Genomic DNA, 25,088 nt, shown 5'->3' with positions numbered 1-25,088 from the left:
CACTGGTACTGAGCAATTTGATAATAATATGACCTACTGTCACTTTCTGCATGTTTCTTGTATATAGAGTTTATTGAGCTTCTATGTATCTGTGAGTTTATAGTTTTTATCAAATTAGGACAGTTTTCAGCCACTATTTCTTCAAATGTCTTTCCTCCTTTGCCCCCTCTGAGGACCCAACTATAGGTGTATTAAGCTGCTTAAATTTATACCATAGCTCACTGATTGTTCATTGTCTTTAAAAAAAATTATCATTTCTATCTGTGTTTCACTGTGGATAGTTTCTATTACTAGGTATTTCTGTTAATTAATACCATCCAATGTGTTTTTCATTTCATACAATGTAGTTTTCACCTCCAAGAACTGGACTTGGATCTTTTTTTTTTTTAAGTTTATTTATTTACTTTGAGAGAGACAGAGACAGCGCAAGTTGGGAGGGGCAGAGAGTGAGGGAAAGAGAGAGAATCCCAAGCAGGCTCCTCGCTGACAGGGGCTCGAACTCACAAACCATGAGCTCACGACCTGAGCCAAAAGCAAGGGTCGGTCGCTTAACCAACTGAGCTACCCAATATGGATCTTTTTGTATCTTCCATATCTTTAATTTTTTGAATATATGGAATACAGTTACATGAACTGTTTTAATGTCCTTGTTGGCTAACCCTAATATCTGGGTTAGTTCTGGGTCAGCTTCAATTGACTGGCTTTCCTCTTCATCGGGAATATTTTCCTACATCTTTGCATGCCTGCAATGTTATAGTAGATGCCAGACACTGTGAATCTTACCTTGTTGAGTGCTGCATATGTTTATATTCCTAAAAATATTCTTCAGTGTTTTTTTGTTTCTTTGTCTTTTCCAAGACACAGTTAAGTTTCTTGGAAAACATTTGGTATTTTTAGATGTTGTGTTGTTGTTGTTGTTGTTGTTTAAGTTTTATTTATTTATTTTGAGAGAGAGAGAGACAGTGTGTGTGTGCGTGTGTGTGTGCGAGTGGGGCAGGGACAGAGAGAATCCCAAAGCAGGCTTCGCACTGTCAGCACATAGCCCATCATGGGGCTCGATCCTACAGACAAGATCATGACCTAGATGTGTTGGTCTTCCCAGACTCCCCTCCCTGTCTTCCCAACTGAGAGGGTCTTTCGGGTCCCACTGGGGTTCTCTGTCCCTGGAGCCATGGCCTGAAAACTCTCTCAAGGCAGAAAGCTAGGGCAGTCTCAGGGATTGTCTTGTCTCCCATCTCTCAGGAATCACTGCCTCATGTCCAAGGTCTTGAGCACATATTTCACCTGTCTTCTGGTTGTTTCAGGTAGAAGGGTCAATCTAGTTCTTGTTACTCCATCTTGCTTGGAGTGGCAGTCCAAGCCTATTAATAGAAGTCTTTAAGATACAGTCTTTTTTTCCAGCATGATAGTCTTTTATAATGAAGGCATTATGACATTTGCCATCACTGACATATTAAGTGACAGATTAGATTGTATTCACTTCATGTCCATTCAAAGACATTTATTAGGTAGCGACAGTATTTACAAAGATGAACCACCCCAAAAGGGGCTCTGCCTTCTGGCATCAGTTTACAGACATAGCAAACAACTTTGGAAGGAACCGATTATAGGGCTTGTATATTATCCATGCTTTTAACATTCCCTCTTTTTTAACGGTGCCTGCCAACACCATCACTAATTATGCATAAAGGACAGCTGGAGGAAATAAGAAACTTGAGTCACATGATTTTACTAATTTTAAGCAGCCCTTAGGCTTAGACTTAGGGGCAGAAGTTGAAATTCTAGAAGGAAATACTTTATGCTGATGAGATGTTGACTTCTCTATTTCATGCTATTACTCTGCTCCCATAACCAGAATAGAAAGCTGGCTCTACTTCAGCTAAAAGAAAATAAAGCCCTAAATGGCTCCACCTTGGAATGTGAAGGAACAAAGCAGGCTGGGTAAGGGTACAAGGTTGACGACGTTGATGAGTTGGATTACATACAACCATCTCCACGGTGCCTCCAATTTTGAGATGAGCATTTCATGAAAGTTGTTCAAAGCAATATGTTGACCTTTCATGAGCTGGAGCAGCTGACATTTTGCCTGGATCTGAGCCAGGGTGTGTGCTATTCTGAACGAGAAATCAGTCGTCCCATCTGCACTGAGGGAACTTTTTCTGATCATTTGTTAAAGCTTTATTTCCAAGGCACTGAGTGAATTTAATTAATTTCGCCACCACCATCCCCTGCTTAATAAATTCCTCGCACACGTGGATTCACTAGGAAATTGAATTTCATCTCTAGAAAACAAAAAAAAGGACATTCAACTAAAGGATGAGAGATTGGTTTGGTGAAAGCCCAGTGATCTAGTCAAAATGAAAATGCCTCTCAAACTGTAATGAGGTGAATCATATTAAAATGCAGATTCTGGCTCAACAGGCCTGGAGTGGGGCCCGAGATTCAGTATTTCTCATAAACACTCAGGTGACGCGTTGTGGCTGGGGCCTGTGTGGCGCACTTTGAGTAGCAAGGAGCTAAAAGACATTAAGACCTCATTCACGTTTCATTATTCCACTAAGTCACTGCAGTAACCAGGGAACCTTCTCAATTGAGCTTCAGTTTACCCTAATATAAAATATTCTCTAAGGTTCCTTCCAGATCCTCAAAATGTATCACGTTCCCAAAAGTATAGGTCCAGCTTCCCTGTACTAGCGAATTTACGCGTTCTATCAGCAGACATGTACTGAGCTCCTATTATGTGTCAGGTACTGAATGAGGTACTGGCTGATTAAGTACGCACTACATCAAACCCCTGCATGAAGAAATCAATTCAGAGGGAGAAGCAAGCAATGATAACGTGATGCCATGCATGCTATGAAGCTGCTTAAGTGATGGCTGTTAAGAGGACACAGAGGTCTGAGAATCTGTGTTTTGGAAAGCATGTACGAGGGGATGCCATCCTGCAGTGGTTCTCAGACTTGAGTGTGCACCAGAGTCACCTGCTGGGCTTGTTAAACTACAGATCACCGGATCCCACCCACAGACCTCTGAGAATTTTCATTTCTAACAAATTTCCAGGTGATGCTGATGCTTGTGGTCTGGGGTCACACTTTGAGAAACACTGTTTTAGACCTCAAGACACGCAAATGAATGAAATAGGGCTTGGCTTTGGGATGGATGACCAGGAGTCACGGTTTAATGGGAGAAACAGGCTTCCCTTCCCTCGCTCCACGCAGAATGGCTAGGGTAACTCTGGGTGGGGTTTGAAGAGGGAGAGAGACAGTATAGTGACAGCTCTGTGCCACATGAGCTTTGGAGTCAGAAGGAGCTGGGCTCAAAGCCCAGTTCTGTCACTTTACTGCTGTGGTCTTAGTATACCAAGTGCCAAAAAAAAAAAAAAAAAAAGAAAAAAGAAAAAAGATGGTTGAGGTTTCTCAAATAATAATAGCATGATTCTATCTGGAAGGAGGGAGAAAGAAAAGACTGCCCAGAGTAGATGATATCTGTGTGATGACTGAGGATGAGTGGGAGCTTGAGAAATAGATCTGTTAGGGGATAGCAGGTAGCAAGGTTAAATGGATGGTTCTAGGTGGAAGATGTCACCAAGCTGTCAAACAACACACTGCTCTGTTCACTAAGTACTTTCTGGTACATATGCATATATTACGGGATTGTAAATATAATCAAATTTAATATTCTTTGAGGAAAACTGGCTCTTTAAAGGACTCCTATGTACAATTCCCCTGTGAAGTCAAAAGGAAGACAGGCTTCAACAGTAAGTGCACAATGACCATGGACTCGGAAGTTCTAGGCTCAAGCCTCAGATCTTCCTCCTAGAAGCTCTACAACATCTGGAATTCATGTACATATGTTCTTTCCACTTCTAGCAACTCCACAACACAGCTGTCATTATTATCACTGCCATTCTACAGATAGGAAGACTGAGGCCCAAAAGGAGTCGATAAAATGCTCAAGGTTATTAACTAGTAAATACTGACTGAGCCAGTATTTGACCTCAAGTCTACTGGATCAAGTTTTATAAACTTTGGGATTTTGGCTTTTGTTTGATTATTTCAAAAAAGGATTTTCTATACTTACCCAATGACTAGACCTAATGACAAAATTTGTCAAAACTACATTTCTAAGCTCCTTCTGTAGAGATTCTAGTTCTGTAAGTCTGAGATGGAGCCAAGAATCTGTATTTTTAAAAATTTTTTTAAATGTTTATTTATTTTTGAGAGAGGGAGAGAGACAGAGTTTGAGTGGGGGGGGGGGGGCAGAGAGAGAGGGAGACAGAGAATCTGAAGCAGGCTCCAGGCTCTGAGCTGTCAGCACAGAGCCCAGCGTGGGGCCCGAACTCATGAACTGTGAGATCATGACCTGAGCCGAAGTCGGACACTTAACCAACTGAGCCACCCAGGTGCCCCGAGAATCTGTATTTTTAATCAGTGACTGCCCCCGCCCTCACCCCTGCCACCATATAAGTATTACCTCTGGGGACATTTGAGAAGCATCATTACCTGTTGTAGTGGGTTGAATAATGTCCCCCCAAAATTCATGTCTACTGAGGACCTCAAGTCCTTACAGATGTAATTAGTTAAAATGAAGTCATTCTGGAGTAGGGTGGTCACACCTGGATTAGGTGACCAATGACTGGTATTCTTACAAGAAGAGGATACAGAGATACAAACACACACACAGACAGGAGGCCAGTGAAGACACAGAGAAAGGTTGGGATGCTACAACTAGCTGTAAGCCAAGCACATCCAAGGCTTGCTGCAAACTCCTAGAAACTGTAAGAACCTAGGAAGGATTCTTACCTAGATCCTTTGGGGAAAGCAGAATGAATCTCTCCTGAACTGTGAGAGAATAGATTTCTGTCAGTTTGTAGTAATTTGTTATTGCAGCCATAGGAAACTAACACACTCGCCTTCTAGAAACTTCAGGGAAATAACTGTCTTAAGCTGGAATTTTTTTTAATTAAAAAAAATTTAATGTTTATTTTTGAGAGAGAGACAGAGAGAGAGACAGAGTGAGAGCAGGGGAGGGGCCGAGACAGAGAGGGAGGGAGACACAGAATCCAAAGCAGGCTCCAGGCTCTGAGCTGTCAGCACAGAGCCCAAAGCAGGGCTCAAACTCACAGACCACGAGATCGTGATCTCAGCTGAGGTAGACACTTAACTGACTGAGCCACCCAGGCACCCCTTAAACTGACATTTTAACATGGAAAACTGATAACAGTGGTTGCTTCTGGAGAGGAGAACCAGGTGGTTTGGATAGGGGAGTTAAAAAAGGGGGACTTATTTTTCTTTGTGCGTCCTTTTGTGCATGGTCAACCATGTGTACGTATTATCTATTTAAAAAATAAAGGAACAAATAATGACATAAATCATTAAATATTCTTACATGATATCCTAGAGCAGCATATTTGGGACCAGAGCCATGAATCAGGAATGTATTGGTTTCTTGCACTCCATCAAAAAAAATAAATCATATTAAAGCCATTTGATATGAAGGGCTCATTCAAAAGAGTGACTTCCAGAGTCAGTCCTGGGGTCAGGGTGATTTAAGCTACTGATCAGAGAGTCTCGTACTATGAGAACAGAAGCTCGTGAAGGTGAGGTCCAGCAAGACACTGAAGATCAGAATCCTCTAGTTAGGACGAAAATGGGGAACCCACATCATCTCTACTTTACGTTCAAGAACACGCTCAAAGAGATAAAATGACTTGCTTCGTGTGACAGCCAGAGTTGAGTGTCAGAGCCACGTGATCATTCGTTCTGTTCAATGTTACATTTACTGGGCATTTACTGTGTGCGAGGCACCAGAAGGATAGAGATGTATCAGGTGCCTTCCTGGGCCTGTCCTAGGACTGTCTGTCCTCAAATCCACTCCTTGCGCTTTCCGAGACTTTGCTCAGTATTACGAGGGGATGATTACTTGAGGCTTGTGTGTCGTGTGGCTTGTGCACACAGGACGCACCGGGGGAGACCGGAGGGGAGGAGGGAGGGTAAACCCATGCTGGCTTCTCAGCTCTTCTTTCACCATCATAACCGATTTGCTGCTTTCATTTCCCTCTGTTTAAAATGTCTCCCCACCCCCCCAATAAAACAAAATAAAATAAAGTGCCCAGAGTAGTCTGTCTTCCTGGCTGGACCCGGACTGAAATGCTTTTGCTGCCTGGGTTTTTGATTTCCTGTGGCTGCAAGCCAGCTTCTCTGCTTGGGCTAGGCAGGTCAGCGCAGGGACTCTGGATAACCTGGTGCAGAACAAACTGTCAGATTCCCAGAAGGGCCTGCAGCTGGGGCCCTCCAGCCCCGTGATGACTGGTGAGCTCCAGGGCCCGGGACCAACACAGGGGATGGATGCTGACCTTCCCAAGGCCAACCCCAAGGCTCCCCCTTCTCCCCACCAGCCCCTCTGGGCTTGAGTTCATAAGCAATTCTAAGCTGAAGGGCTGCGAGTGCCATCACAACACTGGTCACATAGAAGCAGGGAAGCTCCTTGGAGCTCATCAAAATATTAAAGCCATCCAACTCTTACAAATAAGTTCAGAGGTCACGGTTCTGGTTCCTTGAGAAACACGAATGCTATACCGTGCAGGGTAGTTATCCTCTCCGAAATGGTGCCTCACGGTTTCGCAACCTAATATACTGACTGAGGCAATCATTATAAAGAAGAATTTTCCATCTGGGGACCAGGAGTATCTTGGGGAACTTCCAAGGTACCATAAAGGTCATAGCTGAAGAAATTCTAAACATCTGTTTGGCCCCGTCAGTGGTAACATGCAGGCTGTAGGAATGCTGAGAGGAAAAGCTGAGGAGCTCTGCCCTATCTCCTGGGTCTTCCTTGTGTTCCCTCATCCCCTCATCGGTCCATTCATCTGCACACACCTCTGTCCAGTGAACGTTTATTCAGTGCCCGCCCTGAGCCAGTCACTACCTGGGCTGGGCGCTGGAGATAACATGACAAACTAAGGCAAACCAGGCCACTGCACTCATGGAGTTAGTGAGACAGTCAGATGTCAGTCAGATAAAGACACAGATAAACGTAAAAACACCACACGGTAAGAGCTACAAAGGGGGACACATGGGGGACTCAAGCTGAGTCTGGGTTTCTTCTGGGCCCCAGTGAAGTGGTGATGAGGTGTGGACTTCTTTAGTGAGCTATGTTTTTCTCTTCCATTCTTTAGCTTCATAGCTTATGAAATACTTGAACGTACATTGTATCACTTTACTTTTATTCCAATGCTGCGATGACAAGATTTTAAAAAAGAAGGTTGAGAGTATGAGAGAATAGTAAAGGTAAGGACATGTAAGAGTAAAGTATTTTCACGTGTTTGTTCTTCATTTACCAAAAATTGGTGGTCTGGTCTTTAAACGTAAGTAATTATAATTTAGAAAGGCCACAAACAAACACACAAATTCTAGCCTTTTAGCTGGGGCAGAATCTGGTTACACTGTAGTTATATCTACTTTTGCCGAAGCAAACAGAGGCGAGATTTCCTTTTCGACAAAGGTGTCCTCTAGACCCACAGGAAAGAGCATTAATCACAAATATTAAAACAGTTTCCAAAGCAACCCTATAACTACAATAACAAAGGATGCTTTTCACATGTTCTGAATGTGAAAAGGTCCTTTATCGGGTACCTTTATGTCATGCTCATTCACTTGGATAATGCCAACTAAAAAAGAAGCCATATGATTGCTTTTAGACTCTACATGAAAAACTATATAAAGTGGGGGGCGCCTGGGTGGCTCAGTTGGTTAAGCGTCCGACTTCGGCTCAGGTCATGATGTCACAGCTCACAAGTTTGAGCCCTGCATCAGGCTCTGTGCTGACAGCTCAGAGCCTGGAGCCTGCTTCGGATTCCATGTCTCCCTCTCTCTCTGACTCTCTCCTGTTCATGCTCTGTCTTTCTCTGTCTCAAAAATAAATAAACATTAAAATTTTTTAAAAAATCTATAAAAACTGGGAAAGAGAGGGAAAAAACTGCATTTACTCAAGATGCCTAGCTCTTTGAGAATGACTGTTATCTCCCAGGAAATATTACTCAGCTTGAATGCACTGTTAGGACATTTCCATGATGATCATATTGGTCACAATAAGATTGGTTTATGCTGTGCCGTTAAATTATCCTGAAATCTCAGTTACCGAGCATAACCAAAGTTTGTGAAAATAACATGTTATGTTCCCCCAAGGGCCTGAGGTGGGTGGGGTGGGGATCTGCTCCACCAGGTCACTCAGGAAGCCAGTCTTAAGGAAACTCCACCATTTTAAAGGTGCACCTCCAAGAACACACTTGCCAATCACTGCCTCAGCTCAGGAGCACACACATCACCTCTTCTCATATTTCATTAGCCAGAATTAGTCACAAGGCCCAACACAACTATAAGACTTAGAGATTCGGGGGGAAAAATGGACTATTTGGTGAGCCTACTGTCTGCCACTACAACCTATTTCCAAAACTCATCAAAACTGATGCTGTAGGGGAGGGACTAGTTTAATCACAATTCCCCCAACCTTATCAAGGCTCAGGGTTTCCTGTAAGCTCTTATTTTGAGTCTTTACAGGCACAGGGAAGAGAATTAGCATTTCTTGAGCTCCTATCATCTAGCCAACATTGTGTGATGGATACTGTGAGTTGGGTAACTCAAGCTCACTGCACCCTCTTTACAATGTAGAATGCTAAAAAAAAAAAAAAAATTCCATCTTCCCAGAGTCCCTTACAGGTAGGGTTTTGGAAATATGCTAGGTTCTTCCAGACATACACTTGATGTCTTCCCTTGCTTAGGAAGGTGGCAGTTTTGACTGCCACTGCTGGTAAGCAAGGCTGTCAGGGTCAAAGGCAAGAAGCGATGGCAGCTGGCTGGGACAGCCAGCATCCATTCACCCAGCCTCCTGGGTGTCAAGAGGCAGTTGCAAGGTGCCAGTTCCCTCATTCCTGGATCACCCCTCAGGTCCTGCACAGTTTTGGTAATTCCAATGGCAACCTCCTGGTTCTCTACTTTTTCCTGATTAAATCAGTTTTAAAGACTCCCGAGGGTCATTAATGGAGACTCAATCAAAAAGGTCTTCCCATTTTTGGTAGACAACTAATTCCTTAAATACCTTTCTGCTTAAGTTACCTAGACTGACTTCTGTTTCTTTCACTGTGACTTGACTGATAACATTTACCAAATATCGCTATATGCATAAGTTCCTCTAACAACTTTCTGAGAACTCCTAACTGTTGAAATGAGTCAACTTGTACTTTTAGGGAATCTAAGTTTGAGCTAAAATAACTGCAAGCATAAATTTGTTTTAAATTTCATGTTTTAGCTTTAAAATTCATGTGAACGAACTCTACAATAAATTCTATTCTCCCCAAATTCAGAGCAAAATTGATGTTCCCCTAAGGTATACCTTTTCATTCAGTGGCTTTATATATTCCTTGATAAAACCAACCTTATCCACGAAGGTATACACACGTCATCTTGAGAGACATTTAATTTGTGTAAAAATTCTGAAAGGTGGCTCTCATGATGCTTTCATTATTTTATTATTTACAGATGGGTTAACTGGGGCTTAGAGGGGTAAACTTAGGTGTCCAAGATCACAAAGAGCTGGGGTTTAAACCTAGGTCTGTCTATTTTCAAAGCCACAATTTCTTTCCACTACAACACACAGACTTCTTTTTTTATTTTTTTAAATGTTTATTTATTTTTGAGAGAGAGAGAGAGAGCGCGAGCATGAGTGGGGGAGGGATAGAGAGAGGGAGATACAGAATCTGAGGCAGGCTCTAGGCTCTGAGGTGTCAGCACACAGCCTGACGCGGGGCTCAAACTCACAAACTGAGAGATCATGACCTGAGCTGAAGTTGGACCCTTAACTGACTGAGCTGCCCAGGAGCCCCAACACGCAGACTTCTAAGACCACATCTCCTTAGTTCTCAGCTGCTCTGAACACTAGTTTGTAACAGAGGTTTGGTTAGTTTGCTTAGCTCAGTGCTGATATGACTAGTTAGTTCTCCTCTCCTCCATGACACCAAAAGCTGTAAGCATCTGCCTCCAAATGGTACACTTCTCATTTTATGAAGGATTGTCCAAGAAAAGATGGAAGGAACACAGTAGAAAAATCTGTAGAACTAGAAAAAAAAATTGACTACAACACACATTCTGTATCGTGGGCCACCCATGAACAACATGTACACAAACATGATGATAATGGATTTGTGAAGGCTGGAAACCTAATACAACTTGAAGTCAATAGGATCCTGGGATGACTATGGCATCAGCAGAAATATGTCGGTTCGAATTCCTTCTCTGGCTCATGCACGCTGTTTTATCTGTCACTCTCCTTGCCTACATACCTGACAGCAGGCTAGAGAATCCTGCCATCAAGACTTACTGGAACATTTCTATAAAACTGTATGTGGCTGTGGTAGGATTCCACCCCCTTAGTGATTCAAGCCCTTCTCCGTCTTTCCTGGAGAAATTAATCTAAAGATACTATTTGCACGTTGACCCAGTTCTTCAAACTGTCAGCTACTATAGCTCCAGAATCAGACAGAAACATATAAAAGTCACAATGTGGTTTTCATCTGTCCAAACAGCTGTGTTACACCTTCTCAACTCAATATTTTACCCAGGGCTTTCCCAGCACTTAATAAAACTATTAAAAAATTCTTAATGTGTCGTCATGCCACTGAAAGAATCCTTTGCTGATCTTATGAGAGATAGATATTTCTAGAACAGAAAAAAAGAGGTAAATGGGAGGAGATTGTCTTTGCTAAGTGCCTACTTAGGTGTAAGGCATTAGGCACATATCAACTTATTTAATTCTTTAAAAAAATTTTTTTTAATGTTTCTTTATTTTTGAGAGAGAGACAGAGCACGAGCAGGGGAGGCGCAGAGAGACAGGGAGACACAGAATCTGAAGCAGGCTCCGGGATCCAAGGTGTCAGCACAGAGCCCGATGCGGGGCTCGAAGTCACAAACAGTGAGATCATGACCTGACCTTAGCTGAAGTCAGATGCTTAACCAACCGAGCCACCCAGGCACCCTCAACTTATTTAATTCTTAAAATTCTATACGCATTCATAAAAATACTATCACCCTAATTTTATATATTTAAAAAATTCAATGAAGATAAGTAAATTGACTGAAGTCACCCAGATCATGAGTAGAAAAGCTAATAATGAAACCCAGATTGGACAGGCCTGAAAATCAATCATCTTTTCAAGATTGCATAACACCTCTAATAAAAAAATATTGCCAGAGAGCTTGAGAAACTAGCTCCAAGAATTGGAACTTCTGGATCTAGTGTTTTGTTTCCAGGTAACATGAGGAAACATTTCCTGATTGCCTGAATATTTAATAGCACAGGAAACGAAAACAAATTGCAGTACTTGGCCCTTACTGTGTGTTTCCTAACAGAAGTGGAGGAGAGAGCTTTCTCCTAGAGGGAAAAAAAAGCACCACGTTACAACTGCAAGTGTGTCTATTAAGGGTAAGTGAGTTGGCATTTTAGATGAGACAACATTAAAAAGATTTTGCAGTTTTGATTCCACTGATGAATGGTTACTGCTCAAACATACCCCTTCCTCTCTTCACATCTTCGTCTGCCTCTGGCTGTGTCACTGTTAGAATCAGGTCGGGGCAGGGTGACGGCAGCACTCCTACCTGACTCCCCAGCTTTGTCGTACTGGAAGAGGACACACCCCCTGGCCCCTGCTCTCTGAGGAGAGGACAACAGTCCATCGTGAAAGCCGTTTCTCAGCTCAGCCACCCTGGCCACTCCCTGCTGCACTTCCCTTCCGCACCTCCAGCTTGAGACAAATAAGCGGTCTTTTCCTCTGAGCATCACCGAGGCTAAAAGAAATCTTGATCAAAATTCTAGAAGAGGCATGGCACCATTTATTTATTTATTTATTTATTTATTTTTTAATTTATTTTTGAGAGAGAGAGAGCAGGGGAGGGGCAGAGAGAGAGAGAGAGGGAGAGAGAGAGAGAGGAGAATCCCAAGCAGGCTCTGTGCTGTCAGTGCACAGTCTGACGCGGGGCTTGAACCCCAGAACTGCAAGATCGTGACCTGAACCGAAACCAAGAGTCAGACACTTAACCGACTGAGCCATCCAGGTGCCCCTACAGCACCTTTTATTAAGCAGGGCCGTATAAATATAGGTTCAGTCACTAACGAGGTGTTCGAGGTAGCCATGTTTTTCGTATAGTTGTCACTTGTATATACATCAGACCTATTTTCGAAAAGACAGAACGTAAGTACACTTTTTGCGATTTTATTTTTTCTGTCTCTGCTTTCTCCAGATTCATTCTCTGCCCTTCTCTGCCTTGCTCTGTGCTCCAAGAGTAAAACTCGATGTACTAAGCACATCACTCAGGCTCCCTAGACTCTGCCTTCCAGTTGTCAGCAACCACTCAGAAGCAAGAACAGGAGACCTTAGGGCGGGACAGAGGAAGATTAGGGATGCTGACCTATTCCCAATCCTCCCTGGGCCTCTGTCTCCCAGGGCTCCCGTCCTCACCAGCTCACAGAAACTTTCTCTTCTCCTCGGTCCCTGGGGTGGAAGCAGCTTCCCAGTTGCTAAGACCTGGGTGCTTCTCCATCCATTGCTGGTTCTTCTAACACAGCCTGCTCTTCTGTAAATGGTCCCTTCATTAAACATTCTTCAGTTAAGGCTTCAAGAGTGACACGGGCAGCTGTGACCAGCATCTGTGCAATTGCCATTCTGGACGCAGTGAGCGATTTCTCCATGCTGTTCCAAGAATTAGGGCAAATGCAAAAGAAATGCAAGACGTGCTGCTGTTTCTCACCATGCCTGCAAGTCCAGGTAAAGGACATCAGACTGTCAAAAGACAGTCACTCTGACTGTCAATCAAGCCCGTATCGTCAAAGGCCTAAACGTGTCCTATGCTTGTGCTTACTCCCACCCTTCAGCAAAGCATGACTTTCCTCGGTTCCATTCACCGAGGGCCAGTGTAACCACCTAGCAATAGGGGCCAGATGTATGACTGACGGTGGCTCCACGTCCAAGGACGACAGAGCAAAACTAGTTCTGGACTCCTTCTTTTAGCTCAGGCCTTCAAGCCCATTTTCTCAGGAACTCCTGCAGATTCTGGCCCTTACGTCTCTCCAATTCATCCAACTTCTCTTCAGGGCTTCTGTCCTACTCTAGCAGAGGCCAAGATGATTTCTCACCTCAATTTCTGCAGCAACCCTCTGACTGCTCCCCCAGCCAGACCATGCTTGACTATGAAGCCAGAGGGGTCTTTGTGATGTCAATCCCCTGCTATAGACCCCACCTAGAATAAAGTCCTAAACATAAAGGGGCTTAGCTCTGAATGTGACCACCTCTGTAGACTCTTGACACATTCTTCTTAGAGAGTACTCCAAAGAGACTGAACTTCTTCCGATTCTTTAACAGAACTATGTTTTTTCTTGCCTCGGTGCCTAGACTCATACTGTCTCTTTTGCCAAGAATACCCGATTTGTCTCCCTTCCCCAAACTTTGACCTGGCTAACTTCTAGTTTATTATTCGCGTCTCAGCACAGACATCACTTCTTCTGACAATCATTCCCCGTTGTCACCATCCACCCCCTTCCAAAAATCAGAACTTTGGATTAGGTAGTATTCCTGCAAAGGAGCTACTGGAGCATCCTTTCCACCTGCATCATCTTTAAAAAAAATTTTTTTTAATGTTTATTTATCCGAGAGAGAGAGAGAGAGAGACAGAGTGTGAGCAGGGGAGGAGCAGACAGAGAGGGAGACACAGAGCCCAACGCAGGGCTCAAACCCATGAGCGGTGAGATCATGACCTGAGCCGAAGTCGGACTCCCAACCGACTGAGCCACCCAGGTGCCCCTCACCTGCATCACCTTTTAGAGTTCTGTTTTGGAATGCCCAGTTACTTGTACACATTCCCTACCTGACCAGAAGCTGTGCCAAGACAAGAACCCTGCAACCGCTGCAGATCGGGACCTAGCAAAAACCCTGGATGGTCAGAACTATTTGCTAAAACATTGAAATATAAGAAAAAGAAAGACATCTCAACCAGGTCGAATGGACCACCAATGTGAAAATTCCTGTTCTAGTTTTGTTTTGGAACGAAGAAAGTACCTGTCAACAGACACGGGACCTGGATGTCCAAGTAGGTGTTGTCTAAATGTATCTGCAGCTCTCCGTGCCATGAAACCATCCTCCACTGAGGAGAGTAAAAGTCCATGCATGTGTTGAGGAAGAAGGGCAGGGCTGCTCTGTGAATCCTCCTCTCTCCCCCTTCTCCCATCCCCACAGCAGGTGATGTCCACTTGAATAGAGGATGCCTGCATTCTAGCGTGGGGTTGTTTTCAGAGGCTCATTATCTCAGCTGGAAAATCCTGGGGCAGCTTTTTGCAAACCAAATGGAGTTCAATTAATGTACTGAGAGCCAAAGATCAAGACCTAAATATTGAGAGTCAACATTAGCAAAAGTCTCTCAGCACCCAGATGGTCAAGTTCAACCTTTTGAAATGCTCTTCAAAGAGGGGAAACTGAGATTTTTCCTGGAATGGTGCTTAGAGGTACAGGAATGAACTAAAATGAACTCATCTTACTGTGTATTGATGAATCATGGAACCATGCTTGGTGAACACTCTCCTCAACTCCTTTCCTCAAGGCTATCCAAAAATAGTTAAATTCCCTTTTTTTTCACTAGCTTACCATTGCCAGGGAAACCTTACTAATTCATCTCCAACAGATTAAAAATATATGATAATTAGGATGAACACTCAAGTTTATCTATGGAGGAAACAGATTTTCTTAAAAATAACAAAGCTATGAAAATGTTATTTAAGCTCATTAAAATGAACCTTTTGTGCACTCTGTTGTATACAAAGATGCAAATTATGCAAGGTTTTTTGGGGGGAAAACAGTGGCTTGGCCATTCATGTTCATCTCCTCTCCCTTAAAATATCCCAGTAAGGAAAAACAGTAAAATATGTATAAGCCCACCAGAAAATGAGAGGCAAGAGCTCAATATGTGCCTGGAGGACAGACAGCAATGAAACTCAGTAATCGATTGCACATAAAGAATGAGCCAAGAATGCTACAACCTGATGGGCTACAGAGAGAATCCCAAAGAAGTGTGAGCTCCTTGGCTCTGCATACCCCTCAGGGGCTGGGAGCATCACAGACAGAGGCAGGGGTACTGATAAACCCCCCCTCCCCACACAAAGGTTCCAATAGGTTTCTTTGTCTCTCAGTGTAAAAAATGAGCAGATACCAAAGGATCACCAAACATCTGAGGAAAACTCCAGCAAGTTAGATGAAGATCCGAACAAACAAGCAGAAAAAAGAATAACAGAAAAAACAAAGAGCACAAAGAAAAGTAAACAAACCTAATTAATAGTCTCCAAGAATTAAGACAAAATATAGCATCCATAAAACAAGAACAAAATTCCACTAAAAAGAAACATTCAGAGAATAAAGAGCTAAAATATAATAGCTAAAATTTAAACACAATATATTCATGAGAAGGGTCACAGAAATAAACTTTAAGAAGTGTGACTGAAGTAATAGAGAAAAAAAAAAAAACAGACTTAGAAAACCAATCTATGAGGTGGTCATCTTTCCAACAGGGGATCCAGAGAGACAGAGAACAAAGAAAATGGAGAAGGACATTACCAAATACATAATGTGAGAATATTTCCCAGATCTCAGACATGAGTCTCTCTCATGGTTTACAAATAGGCTTCAAAATGAATGATAAACACCCATTGCTTTTTAATAATAAATCTTTGAAAACTATCTGCTTTTATTATTTTGGTAACATTTAAGCTTTCATTAAAATAACTTTTAAAAAGGAGTGTCTTACACCTGTTTTCTTAGGTCTGTTGTGGATGCTAAAGGCAAGCCTTCTTGCTTTGCCTAACTATGTACACTTAAAAAATAACATAACTGTTTAGGACTTTATTTCCTATTTCAGATCTCTGACTAATTCAGTCCAACCTCCCTGAACTTTCCCTTCCCAACCACCTTTAAACAAACTGTTGAAACATTACTATCTATTTCACTTCCTGTATTTCTCAAAAGCAGAATGTGAGCACTGTTGAAATACACCAAGGTCATCTCTCTTTTTATCCATACCCTTCCAGAGTAACAATATTTCAGTAGGGGTTATCTAGGTAAAAAGCAAGGATGGATGGATGGATAGATAGATAGATAGATAATGTGATAGAGGCTATAGTAGATAGAGGTAATAGATAGACAGACAGATAGATAGACAAAGGTAACAGATAGATACAGACAGATGAATAAACATGACCAAAATGGTGCTCTTGGTGGTAGAGGGAAGTCCACACTTTCAAATGAAACTGGTAGATCATCCAAAAGATAATACTCATGTTTTTTTGTTGGTTTATTTGTTTGTTTGACTTTAGTTTTATACATGATGGTAACAGTTTAACTTAGCCACGTGAGGAGGTTTCTAGATCCACGGTGGTCTATACAGATTCAGAAACACTTCTGCTATGAACACCTTGATATATTATATAAGATGTAATAAGAAAAGTTTGATTTTGGGGCTTTAATGTACTACTGAGCTTGCAAAAAAGAAAAGGAAACTCCCATATTAAAAAAAAAAAAAAAAGGATGGGAAGGCATTGAAAACAACAGTGGTGAGTATTGGGGTTGTGGCAGGTAGGTCAGTGGGGGGGGGGTGTGCTGAAGACTTGGGAGTTTGATATATACATGATAGTTAAGATTCTGTGGGCCCATGACTTGGGAAACTGGAATGAGTTTCCTACAGAGAGCCAGAAGTCCCAGAAGGCTAAAAACCTCTGTGAAAGAATGTCTTACAAAATAATCTCTCCCCAACAGTTTGAGGAGATGACCTGGAAATTTCTTTCTGCTGGAAAGAAAACTCCTCCCTCCCTTGGAGCCCAGGACTGAGGATATTTTGATTGAAAGCTGCATTTATGGCACAGTTATGCTACCGGGAATTAGGGGATGCTTACAGGGGTATCAAATCCTTACAACAGTTATACGTGGTCAGTGTCAGCAAGCACATTTTATAGACAAGGAAGCTCGGAATCAGAGAGATTAGGCAATTTATCTAAAATGAAAGGGCCTAAGTGACAGAACTGAGATCCAAACTCCTATTTTCTAACCTCAACTCCAGAGTTTTACTCACTGATACTAACAGGTGGTTAATTTGGGCCTTTTTGGGGCCTAATTTGAAAATGTGTCCACTTACTATAGTGCCACTGTAACTTTATTTCACATTTTCCCCTTTGTTTCCAAAATGCATTGTCAATTGTGGTGGGCTAGCAATACTTTCTGTTATGAGGACACCATCGTGTATCCAACCAAAGTGGAGAAAACAGAACCAAGAAAGTACACATATTATGAGCCTCTTAAGAGGAGAAGCTCTTTTCACAAGCCAGGATTTACTATAGAGACAGGATGGGTAGTAGAACCTCATGAATCTTCACTCTGGTTGACCTAATGGAGGAGCCTTTTCAATAGGATTCCAAGTTTGAAGAGTATGGTTGAGAACTCTACGTAAGCTTTGGGTGAGGGGGGCTATCGTGTGCCCCCAAACACTGGAAAAAGTAGGAAATCAGGCTCAACTAGTAAAATGGTTACTCTTGTCTGGTGGTCACCAAAAGAACTGTGTTTCCAAATGTGTAACTAAAGTACTTGGGATCACCTAAAACTCACAACAAAGGGATATGGGAGCAACTTTGGAGAGCCAGGACTGGAATTTGATTTAATTTAACAAGCAAAAACAAAGTCCACTGCTCTGGTCCCCATCAGGAATAAGACTGGGTGAACAGAAGACGAGTGGGGCATCCACTTAGGGGAGCCCCGAGTATTTATGCACAGCCCAAAGGAGATGGGGGCTCTCAGTAAAGCAGTAACTAACATAATGGCTATTCTGGCAAAGCTCTCCTAACCCCGGAAGGGGTGGCTTCCAGCTTCCTTGTACACCTTAAGGTCTGCTAGCATCTCTTGTATTGATAACCTTGGTGACAACTGAATTCCTCACATAGAATGCATTGCTTAGGCTGCCTTGAAAGTCCATATTGTTTTTGTTACTTGGTGTTCTGATATTCTGTTTACTTCTATACTTGTCTTCTAATACAGACCACCTGTATGTAATGGGAGGACATACATACTGTCCTACTTCAGTGTTTACTTCTGCTTGACAATTGCATTTGTTTTGGTTAGTATTAGCCCACTCCTTGGAGATGGATCCAGTGTCACTATGCCACTAATCAGGTTTCTGATCCTCTGTGGCTGCAACTTGGGCACTGGATTGTGGTAACATCACTGAGGGCACTTTGTGAGAATATATCTGCATCTACTATAGGACTTACTGGATCATACCCCTCTGAATCACTGTGTGCTGAGTGGAGCACTTCTATTTGAAATTACAATGGCATCTTCTGTGGATTTTTCACTTGTATACTGTAAATAGAAATGCACACTGTTTTTCAAAAAGCTGTATGCATTGCTTCATAATTTAACCATGAATATCTACAGTGGAGTCTATTACTGGAGCACATAGTCATGACAAAAGCTTCATACACCATCCATAAGGGTCCATCTGCTTTCAACCCAGTAATAGGCTTTGTCAATGGGTTGTTATGGTTTATTTAAGTTTGCTGTGCCTGTCAAGATAGAACCATGTTTTTATTTGTTCTCTTATTCCCAAGCCTATTTAGTGGAAGATGTTTGCTTTTTTTTTTTTTAAAGTTTGAGAGGGTAAAGAATACCAAAAATGGACAGATGAATATGCCATTTATCATACATAGCACATATTTTTGAATGCCTGCTTTGTATCAAGCAATGTTCTCGAAAGATGGGATATTAAAATGACAACACGGGATGTTCCAGACCTCAAGGGGTCTTAATAACTTTATGAACTGGGTAAGCACATAAGAAAAAAATCTCAAGTCATTATGAAAGCTGCCATAATGGACAGATCAACACACAGGGTATAGTGGGACCAGTGTCTCACCTGTGCTGAGTGTTAGAAGGTGACTAGGAAGTTGTCAGGGAAGTAAATTATTTAAGGGTGGCTGGGGCATAAAGGATGAGATGGGAAGAGCTGGACACTTAGGGAAGATCCAGAACCTCATAAGGTTTTTATGTAATACTGAGTAGTTTTGGTATCAGCGAAGGTGACAGGGAGCCATCTTGAGCAAATGGATAAATTTTGGGTGTTTCATATTCCCTTGGCTAGCTGGGTAGATGGTGGAGGATAGCGAAGGAGCAAGCTGGAAACAAAGCACCCGGTAGAGAATATGTCCAAATAGTCTGGAGGACTGGGGATGTAGCTCTGGACGAGGGCAGCGAAGAGCTTATGAACGAGTTATTTATGAAGTGCAATTTTTTAAAAAAATGTTGTAATCATTGACAACCACTAGCAGTGACATATTCTTGTGGATTCAGTGCCTGCTGGGTGACCTTTTCCACAGAAAGAGTAGCAATCCTGCCTGCTGTTCTACGGCTTTTTCTATTTGAGAAATTGAACATTAGAGTTTTTAATGCAAACTATAAGTAGCTGTGCATCACCAACCAAGGGGATTAGTGCCAAGCTGCTGTGGCATTTGTCATCAGTCCTCAAGCCTCAGCATCCAGGAGCCCATTGAGTCCTGGCCATTGCACTTACGGTTCAAGTGAGCTGTTCTGCCAGGTGCTGGAGTCACAGGCAATGGGTTATCGTGATTAAGAAGCTGGGCTTCGGGTTGGAACCCCAGATCTACGGTTTGCTTCAACTCTCACTTCTGAACTACATTTCACTGTTTATGAAATAGAGATTAGAGGACCTACTACTGAGAGTTGTTATTAGATTGAATGAGATACTTGCTGAAATCCACACATTCCAAGGTTGAGCTAGACTCTCCCTTTCTCTTTTATGTTTAACATACGCATTATTTTCATTTTCTCAGAAAGGCTACCATCTCAGTTTCTATTTCCCCTTTCACCCAGGAGTTATTTCACAGCTTTTAAAAATCCAAGAAGAAAGGTTTTCTGCACTTCGATTTTGCAATTTGTTTTCCACTTTTACTCCACTATCATCAGAGAATGTCGTTTAGAATATTCCTACCTCAAGGAGTTTATTGCACTTTTTGTGAGCTAATCTATAGTTAATTTTGTCAATGTTCTATCTGCATTTAGAAAATGGGATTTCCTACATTTAGAAAAGGGAAGTGTGTTCTTTATTATCAGTGTACAAAGTTTGTGATGTATCCAGATCTCCCTTGTTAATGATGTTGTTTGGGTCTCTCAGATCTTTACCGATCTTTTGTCTACTTGCCCTATCTTGGACGGAGAGTGGCATGTTGAATTACCTAATAGTACATTTCGATTTCTTCTTGCATCTTCTACAAAGGCCACTGCTGTGTTATTTGGGGTGCATCCACAACTGTTGAATGTTCCTTGTGAACCCTGGTCTTCAGCCTCAACCAGTTCTTTGTCCTGTTTTGTGCTTTCAGTCTGCATCCTACCCTGTCATATATCAGGATCAAAAGTGGTACTTTTTGCTGTCATTGCTGTTAGTTTATATTTGCCTTGTACGCTTTACCCATCTCTTTGCTTTTTGCCTTTTAAAATCACTTCGTGTTAGGCGTGTCTTGTGTTCAGCACGGAGTTGAGTCTACATTTCTGACTAGTACATTATACTCTGCCCAGCATGTAACCAGAGTTCCATTAAATATTTGTTTCCTTTTTCCTTTCTTCTCTTCCTCGACCAGGGCCAAGATTCACCTAAAACCATAATCTTTTCCCCCCCAGCTTTGTTGAGGTATAGCTGACAAAATTTTAAGATATTTAAAGTGTATTGCATGGTGATTTGATATACATATACATTGTGGAAGGTCAATCTCATTATTAGCAGTTCTGGGTCTATCTGGACGGAAGTCTCCTCCTGGACCCTCTGGCTTAGCTGGATTCTCATTTTCAGTCCTGCCCTGTGGTTCTCATACCCTAGCAGGATAGGCTCTCCCACACCACCTCATCAATGGTGGATTGAAGACCACTGATTTAAAAGTTTAAAGATGTATTCCCTCTTCTGGCTTGACATATGAAGTCTCCAGTGTTTGAACTAAGGCCCGATGTGTCCCAAAATATTCTTTACAATAGAATTTGGTGCCTTAGGAGGAAGTTACAGTATATAGACCACAGCTGGAATGAACCCTAGAAATCATCTACTTAAGCTCTCTCCCCAGGCATGAATCTCTCCTACGATATTCCACATTTTCTAGTCTCTGCATTTTTCTGGTAACGGCAATCTGACACTGTCACCCACACTGTAGGCTTGCATTCAAAACCCAGCAAAACTGTGTATTAGCCACACGATGCCTGGAACTTCTATAAGAACTGAGCCTCAGTTTTCATCTACAGAATGAGGACAATGAGAGAAACTCAGAGGGCTATTTAGAGGACTAAGGAGGGTTACAGTTTTACGTACCAGGCAGATAACTGATGGAATCCCCCAAGTGTGTGGCAATAGGAGTGCTGAGGGGAATTCATTCCCTTATACAAGGAGAAGCCTCACCCAGGCTCCTGCAGATTGGAAACCTGCCTGCAGCAATGTGGGCCTAATAATTTCCCCAGATCTATCCATTTTTCTAGAAAAGCAGAGATCTGGCTTTTCAATGTGAAATTTCCCAATGATTCAATGTAGGAAGTAGTTCGGATTTCTTGAACACACTAGACGGATCCTATCTGTCGTCTGGGTACACCTAGAGGCTGCGACTTTGCAGTCTCTGGTCTGAAGTAAATTAGCGTAACGCCCAGCACAAGATAGGCACTCCATAAACTATGAGTTCACCGGATCTAACACCTTAGACATCAGACTCCTGGCAGAAAGGACTTGTCCGTCTGATTTGGTAGCTATGAGACCAGGAAAGATCAAACGCAGAGTAACCGGGGCATCAACTGAAGGCCCAGGGAAAGCAGCAGAAATTGAAGGGGACAAAACAGAACAGGTTAGAGCGGCTCATGGAGGAATGGAAGAATTCTGCCTCCTTGCCAGTCTGCCTGCTCCAACTCCTCTTTGGCTGATACTTCCCACTCTCTCCTGCAACCGCAGCTCTGATCCCTGGGCAGACAGAACCGGCATGGGAGGAGTGGGGGGAGCAGGGTGGATCCTCCAGCTGCTGGAGTGAGAGAGGCTAGCAGCTTCTTTAGAGTGAGCTTATTAGGAAGGGAACGAAAAACGCTTTGAGCCCCAAGCTGAGGAGGCAACTTCCTCCCTATCCCTATTCCGTTTGGCTCTTCCCCACCAGCAACTCAGAGCCTAGCCAAATACATCCCACTCACATAGGCGGCAGCTGTCCCACACATGTTACAAACAAGGGCCACTAGAGCTGTCCCTATTTTTAGCATTTGGATGTGTCTGCCAAGGTCACCAAGATTCCCCGTTGACTGGCTCCATTCCTCTCCCTCTCCTCTACATGTCTGTTATTTTCCTCCCAGGTAGATGTTTTCTGTTCAGATGAGTTAAAGTAAGATGTCTGGGGGAACAGGGACCCACATATTTGCTGGTCTTCCTGGACTCCTTATAATTTCCATGGATTGGGTGATATATCTATCCCGAGGCATGAGAAATTGTGTACAGACTTTGAGAAATAGCACTCCAGGGTTGGATCAAAGCCACTCCCTTTTTGTCTCTTAAGCATAAAGGGAAGTTTAGAGCAAAAATTGCATTAAGGATCCTCCCATCGAAACTTCCAAGTACACAGTTGAGGACACTGAGGCCCAGAGGGGGCTGATGTGCTTGCTACTACCTGACATTATAATGAATATCATTATCGGGGCGCCTGGGTGGATCAGTTGGTTAAATGTCCGACTTTGGCTCAGGTCATGATCTCACGGTTCATGAGTTCAAGCCCTGTGTTGGGCTCTACGCTGACAGCGCAGACCCTGGAGCCTGCTTCAGATTCTGTGTGTGTCTCTCTCTCTGCCCCTTCCCCACTCATGCTCCCTCCTTCTCAAAAATAAATAAACTTAAAGAAAATTTTAAATAATAATAAATATTATTATAGCTTATATTCAGGAAGGTTTTCCTGCTGTAAGCACTTCATGTAGATTTCCAACTCAGCGAGGTATCTATTTCAATTATTCCCATTTTGCAGATGACAAAACTGAGATTTATTGGTTTAAGAAACTTGCCCAAAGTCACATAAACTAGCAATGGGAGGCCCAGAGAAGACACTTAGGATCTTGACTCCAATTCAACTCTTTCCAGAACCAAAGCTCAGTACACAGATTTCTCACGAAGATAAAAGAAAGGAAGGGAATGAGGGAGGCCTGGCTTGAACACACAACATTATCTCTGTGGGGCCCTTTCAGGCTATTCTTTGGAAACCTTTGAGTGTTTTCAGAACACAGGCACAGGCCTAGCAATGTCAGAGGAGATCCCTGGCCCTCTTTACCTGTTCTCAGGGTCAGCCAAGGCCATACTCCGAGTGACATAACACATCTTGAGGGGGATGCTTTTCCGATCTCTGTGGAAGGAGAAGGGCTGCGAGGACAGAGGGTCTGAGGAGCCGCCCCCTAACCGAGGCGATTCTGGCGGAGGCGTTTCCCAGCCGATCTCAGATACTGGGGAGCCTTTCTTCACATAGGGTGTGGCTTCTCGCATGTACTTCACTGCAAAAAAAAAAAAAAAAAAAAGACAACAGAGTTTTTAAGTACATCAGGGCTGGATTTCTGGAAGCTCTGATTGAGTTTTTCAAAACTTGCATGAGATGAGGTCTTAATACTGAACCTCTTAAACTCTAAGCAAGATCCACAACTTCTGTGCGTCTCAAAATAGTTTTTCTGTTATTTAAATTCTATACCAAAGTGGTTTTTAGAACTTGCTATTACGATGACCTGAACTTGAGAATTACTTTCAGCTTTTTTCAACTATGACAACTTTTATCTTTTCTGATTATAAGCTGCATTCTGGGGAAGAGGCTGAAAGACAAATGGGCAGAGAAGGAGAAAGCATAACTTAGGCTTAAAGGCACATGACTGTTCAATATAGAAGTTGGGAATTTGGTAGCCACATTCTCTATCCATGGCATCATTTTTCTGTGCAGAAGCAAGAATAGGATTTTCAATTTAATACCACTAAGCACATACAGTATGCAAAAAAAAAAAAAAAAAATCTTACATAAAAGGGTACTTATTTTGCAATTGAAAAAAAATTTGTAAGAGCAAAAATACCTTCTGAAGGAGCTGAAAACTAGCACCAACCTAAATGTCTATAAGAAAAATAATAAACTGTAAGACAGTTGTACAGTCATTTTAAAAAACGAGATATAGCTATAGATGTGTTGTAGAAAGATCTATAAGATCTATTATTAGTTTAAAAAATGTTAGACAGAAGTACATATACTTTAATCTTTTGCCTATAAATCATAAATACATAGGCTTATATATATATATAAGCTATATATATATATATATAACTATTTCTGGATAGAAACATAAGAAAACGTTAACAGCAGTTAGCTCTTGGGAGTGGAAATAAAAGCCAAGCTGACGAAGAGTAGACTTTACTATTCATTTATCACTCTTTTATACCATTTTTATGTTTAGCCAATATGTACATATTACTTTTGTGAAATTATAAAAAAACATAAATAGTTCAAAAGCTGAGTGGAATAGACTGAAATCCTGCACTTCGATGTGTTTCCTTGGTCTTAATAAGCTATTTGCCAAGGTGTCTGGGTGGCTCAGCTGGTTAAGGTCTGACTCTTGATTTCTGCTCAGGTCATGATCTCGTGGTTTGTGAGTTCGAGCTCCACACTGGGGTCTGCACTGAAGGCACAGAGTCTGCTTGGGATTCTCTCTCTTCCTCTCTCCCAGCCTCTCCCCTGCTCATGCTCATGCTCTCTCTCTCTCCCAAAATAAAAAAAAATATTTTTAAAAAAAGAAGGTTTTTTTTGCCTATTCCGAATTTAAACATTTTGTCCATAGACAGCTTCTGAATTGACAGGGCAGCTAGCTTCTTGGAACAATGCAACATAAACATCCATATCTTTCCCTCTATCACTCACACCGTCTGCTTCTGTGCTCCTCTGTAGCAGGGAGGGCGGGATTGGCGAAGTTCCTTACCGGTATCTGA

The 25,088-nt window shown here is 42.3% G+C and overlaps 1 protein-coding gene and 1 long non-coding RNA gene across 2 annotated transcripts in view; both read right to left on the bottom strand.

Moving 5' to 3' along the window:
• The window catches only part of SNTB1 (syntrophin beta 1), a 230,513-nt gene that overhangs the window by 106,165 nt on the left and 99,260 nt on the right, over positions 1-25,088 (bottom strand). The window contains exon 2 of the mRNA XM_049632947.1: positions 23,407-23,623. Within this exon, the coding sequence (XP_049488904.1) occupies positions 23,407-23,623 (217 nt within the window). The remainder of the gene's footprint in view (positions 1-23,406; positions 23,624-25,088) is intronic.
• On the bottom strand, positions 9,818-15,591 carry LOC125924440 (uncharacterized). The gene is made up of 2 exons (XR_007458421.1): positions 13,180-15,591; positions 9,818-12,736 (listed from the first exon to the last, which is right to left on the bottom strand). It is a non-coding gene; the product is annotated as an uncharacterized LOC125924440 (long non-coding RNA).

The sequence above is a fragment of the Panthera uncia genome, chromosome F2 (assembly GCF_023721935.1).
Source record: "Panthera uncia isolate 11264 chromosome F2, Puncia_PCG_1.0, whole genome shotgun sequence".
Taxonomy (NCBI): Eukaryota; Metazoa; Chordata; class Mammalia; order Carnivora; family Felidae; genus Panthera; species Panthera uncia.
Note: the sequence above shows the minus strand (reverse complement) of the source record. Positions and strands in the feature narration are given on the sequence as shown.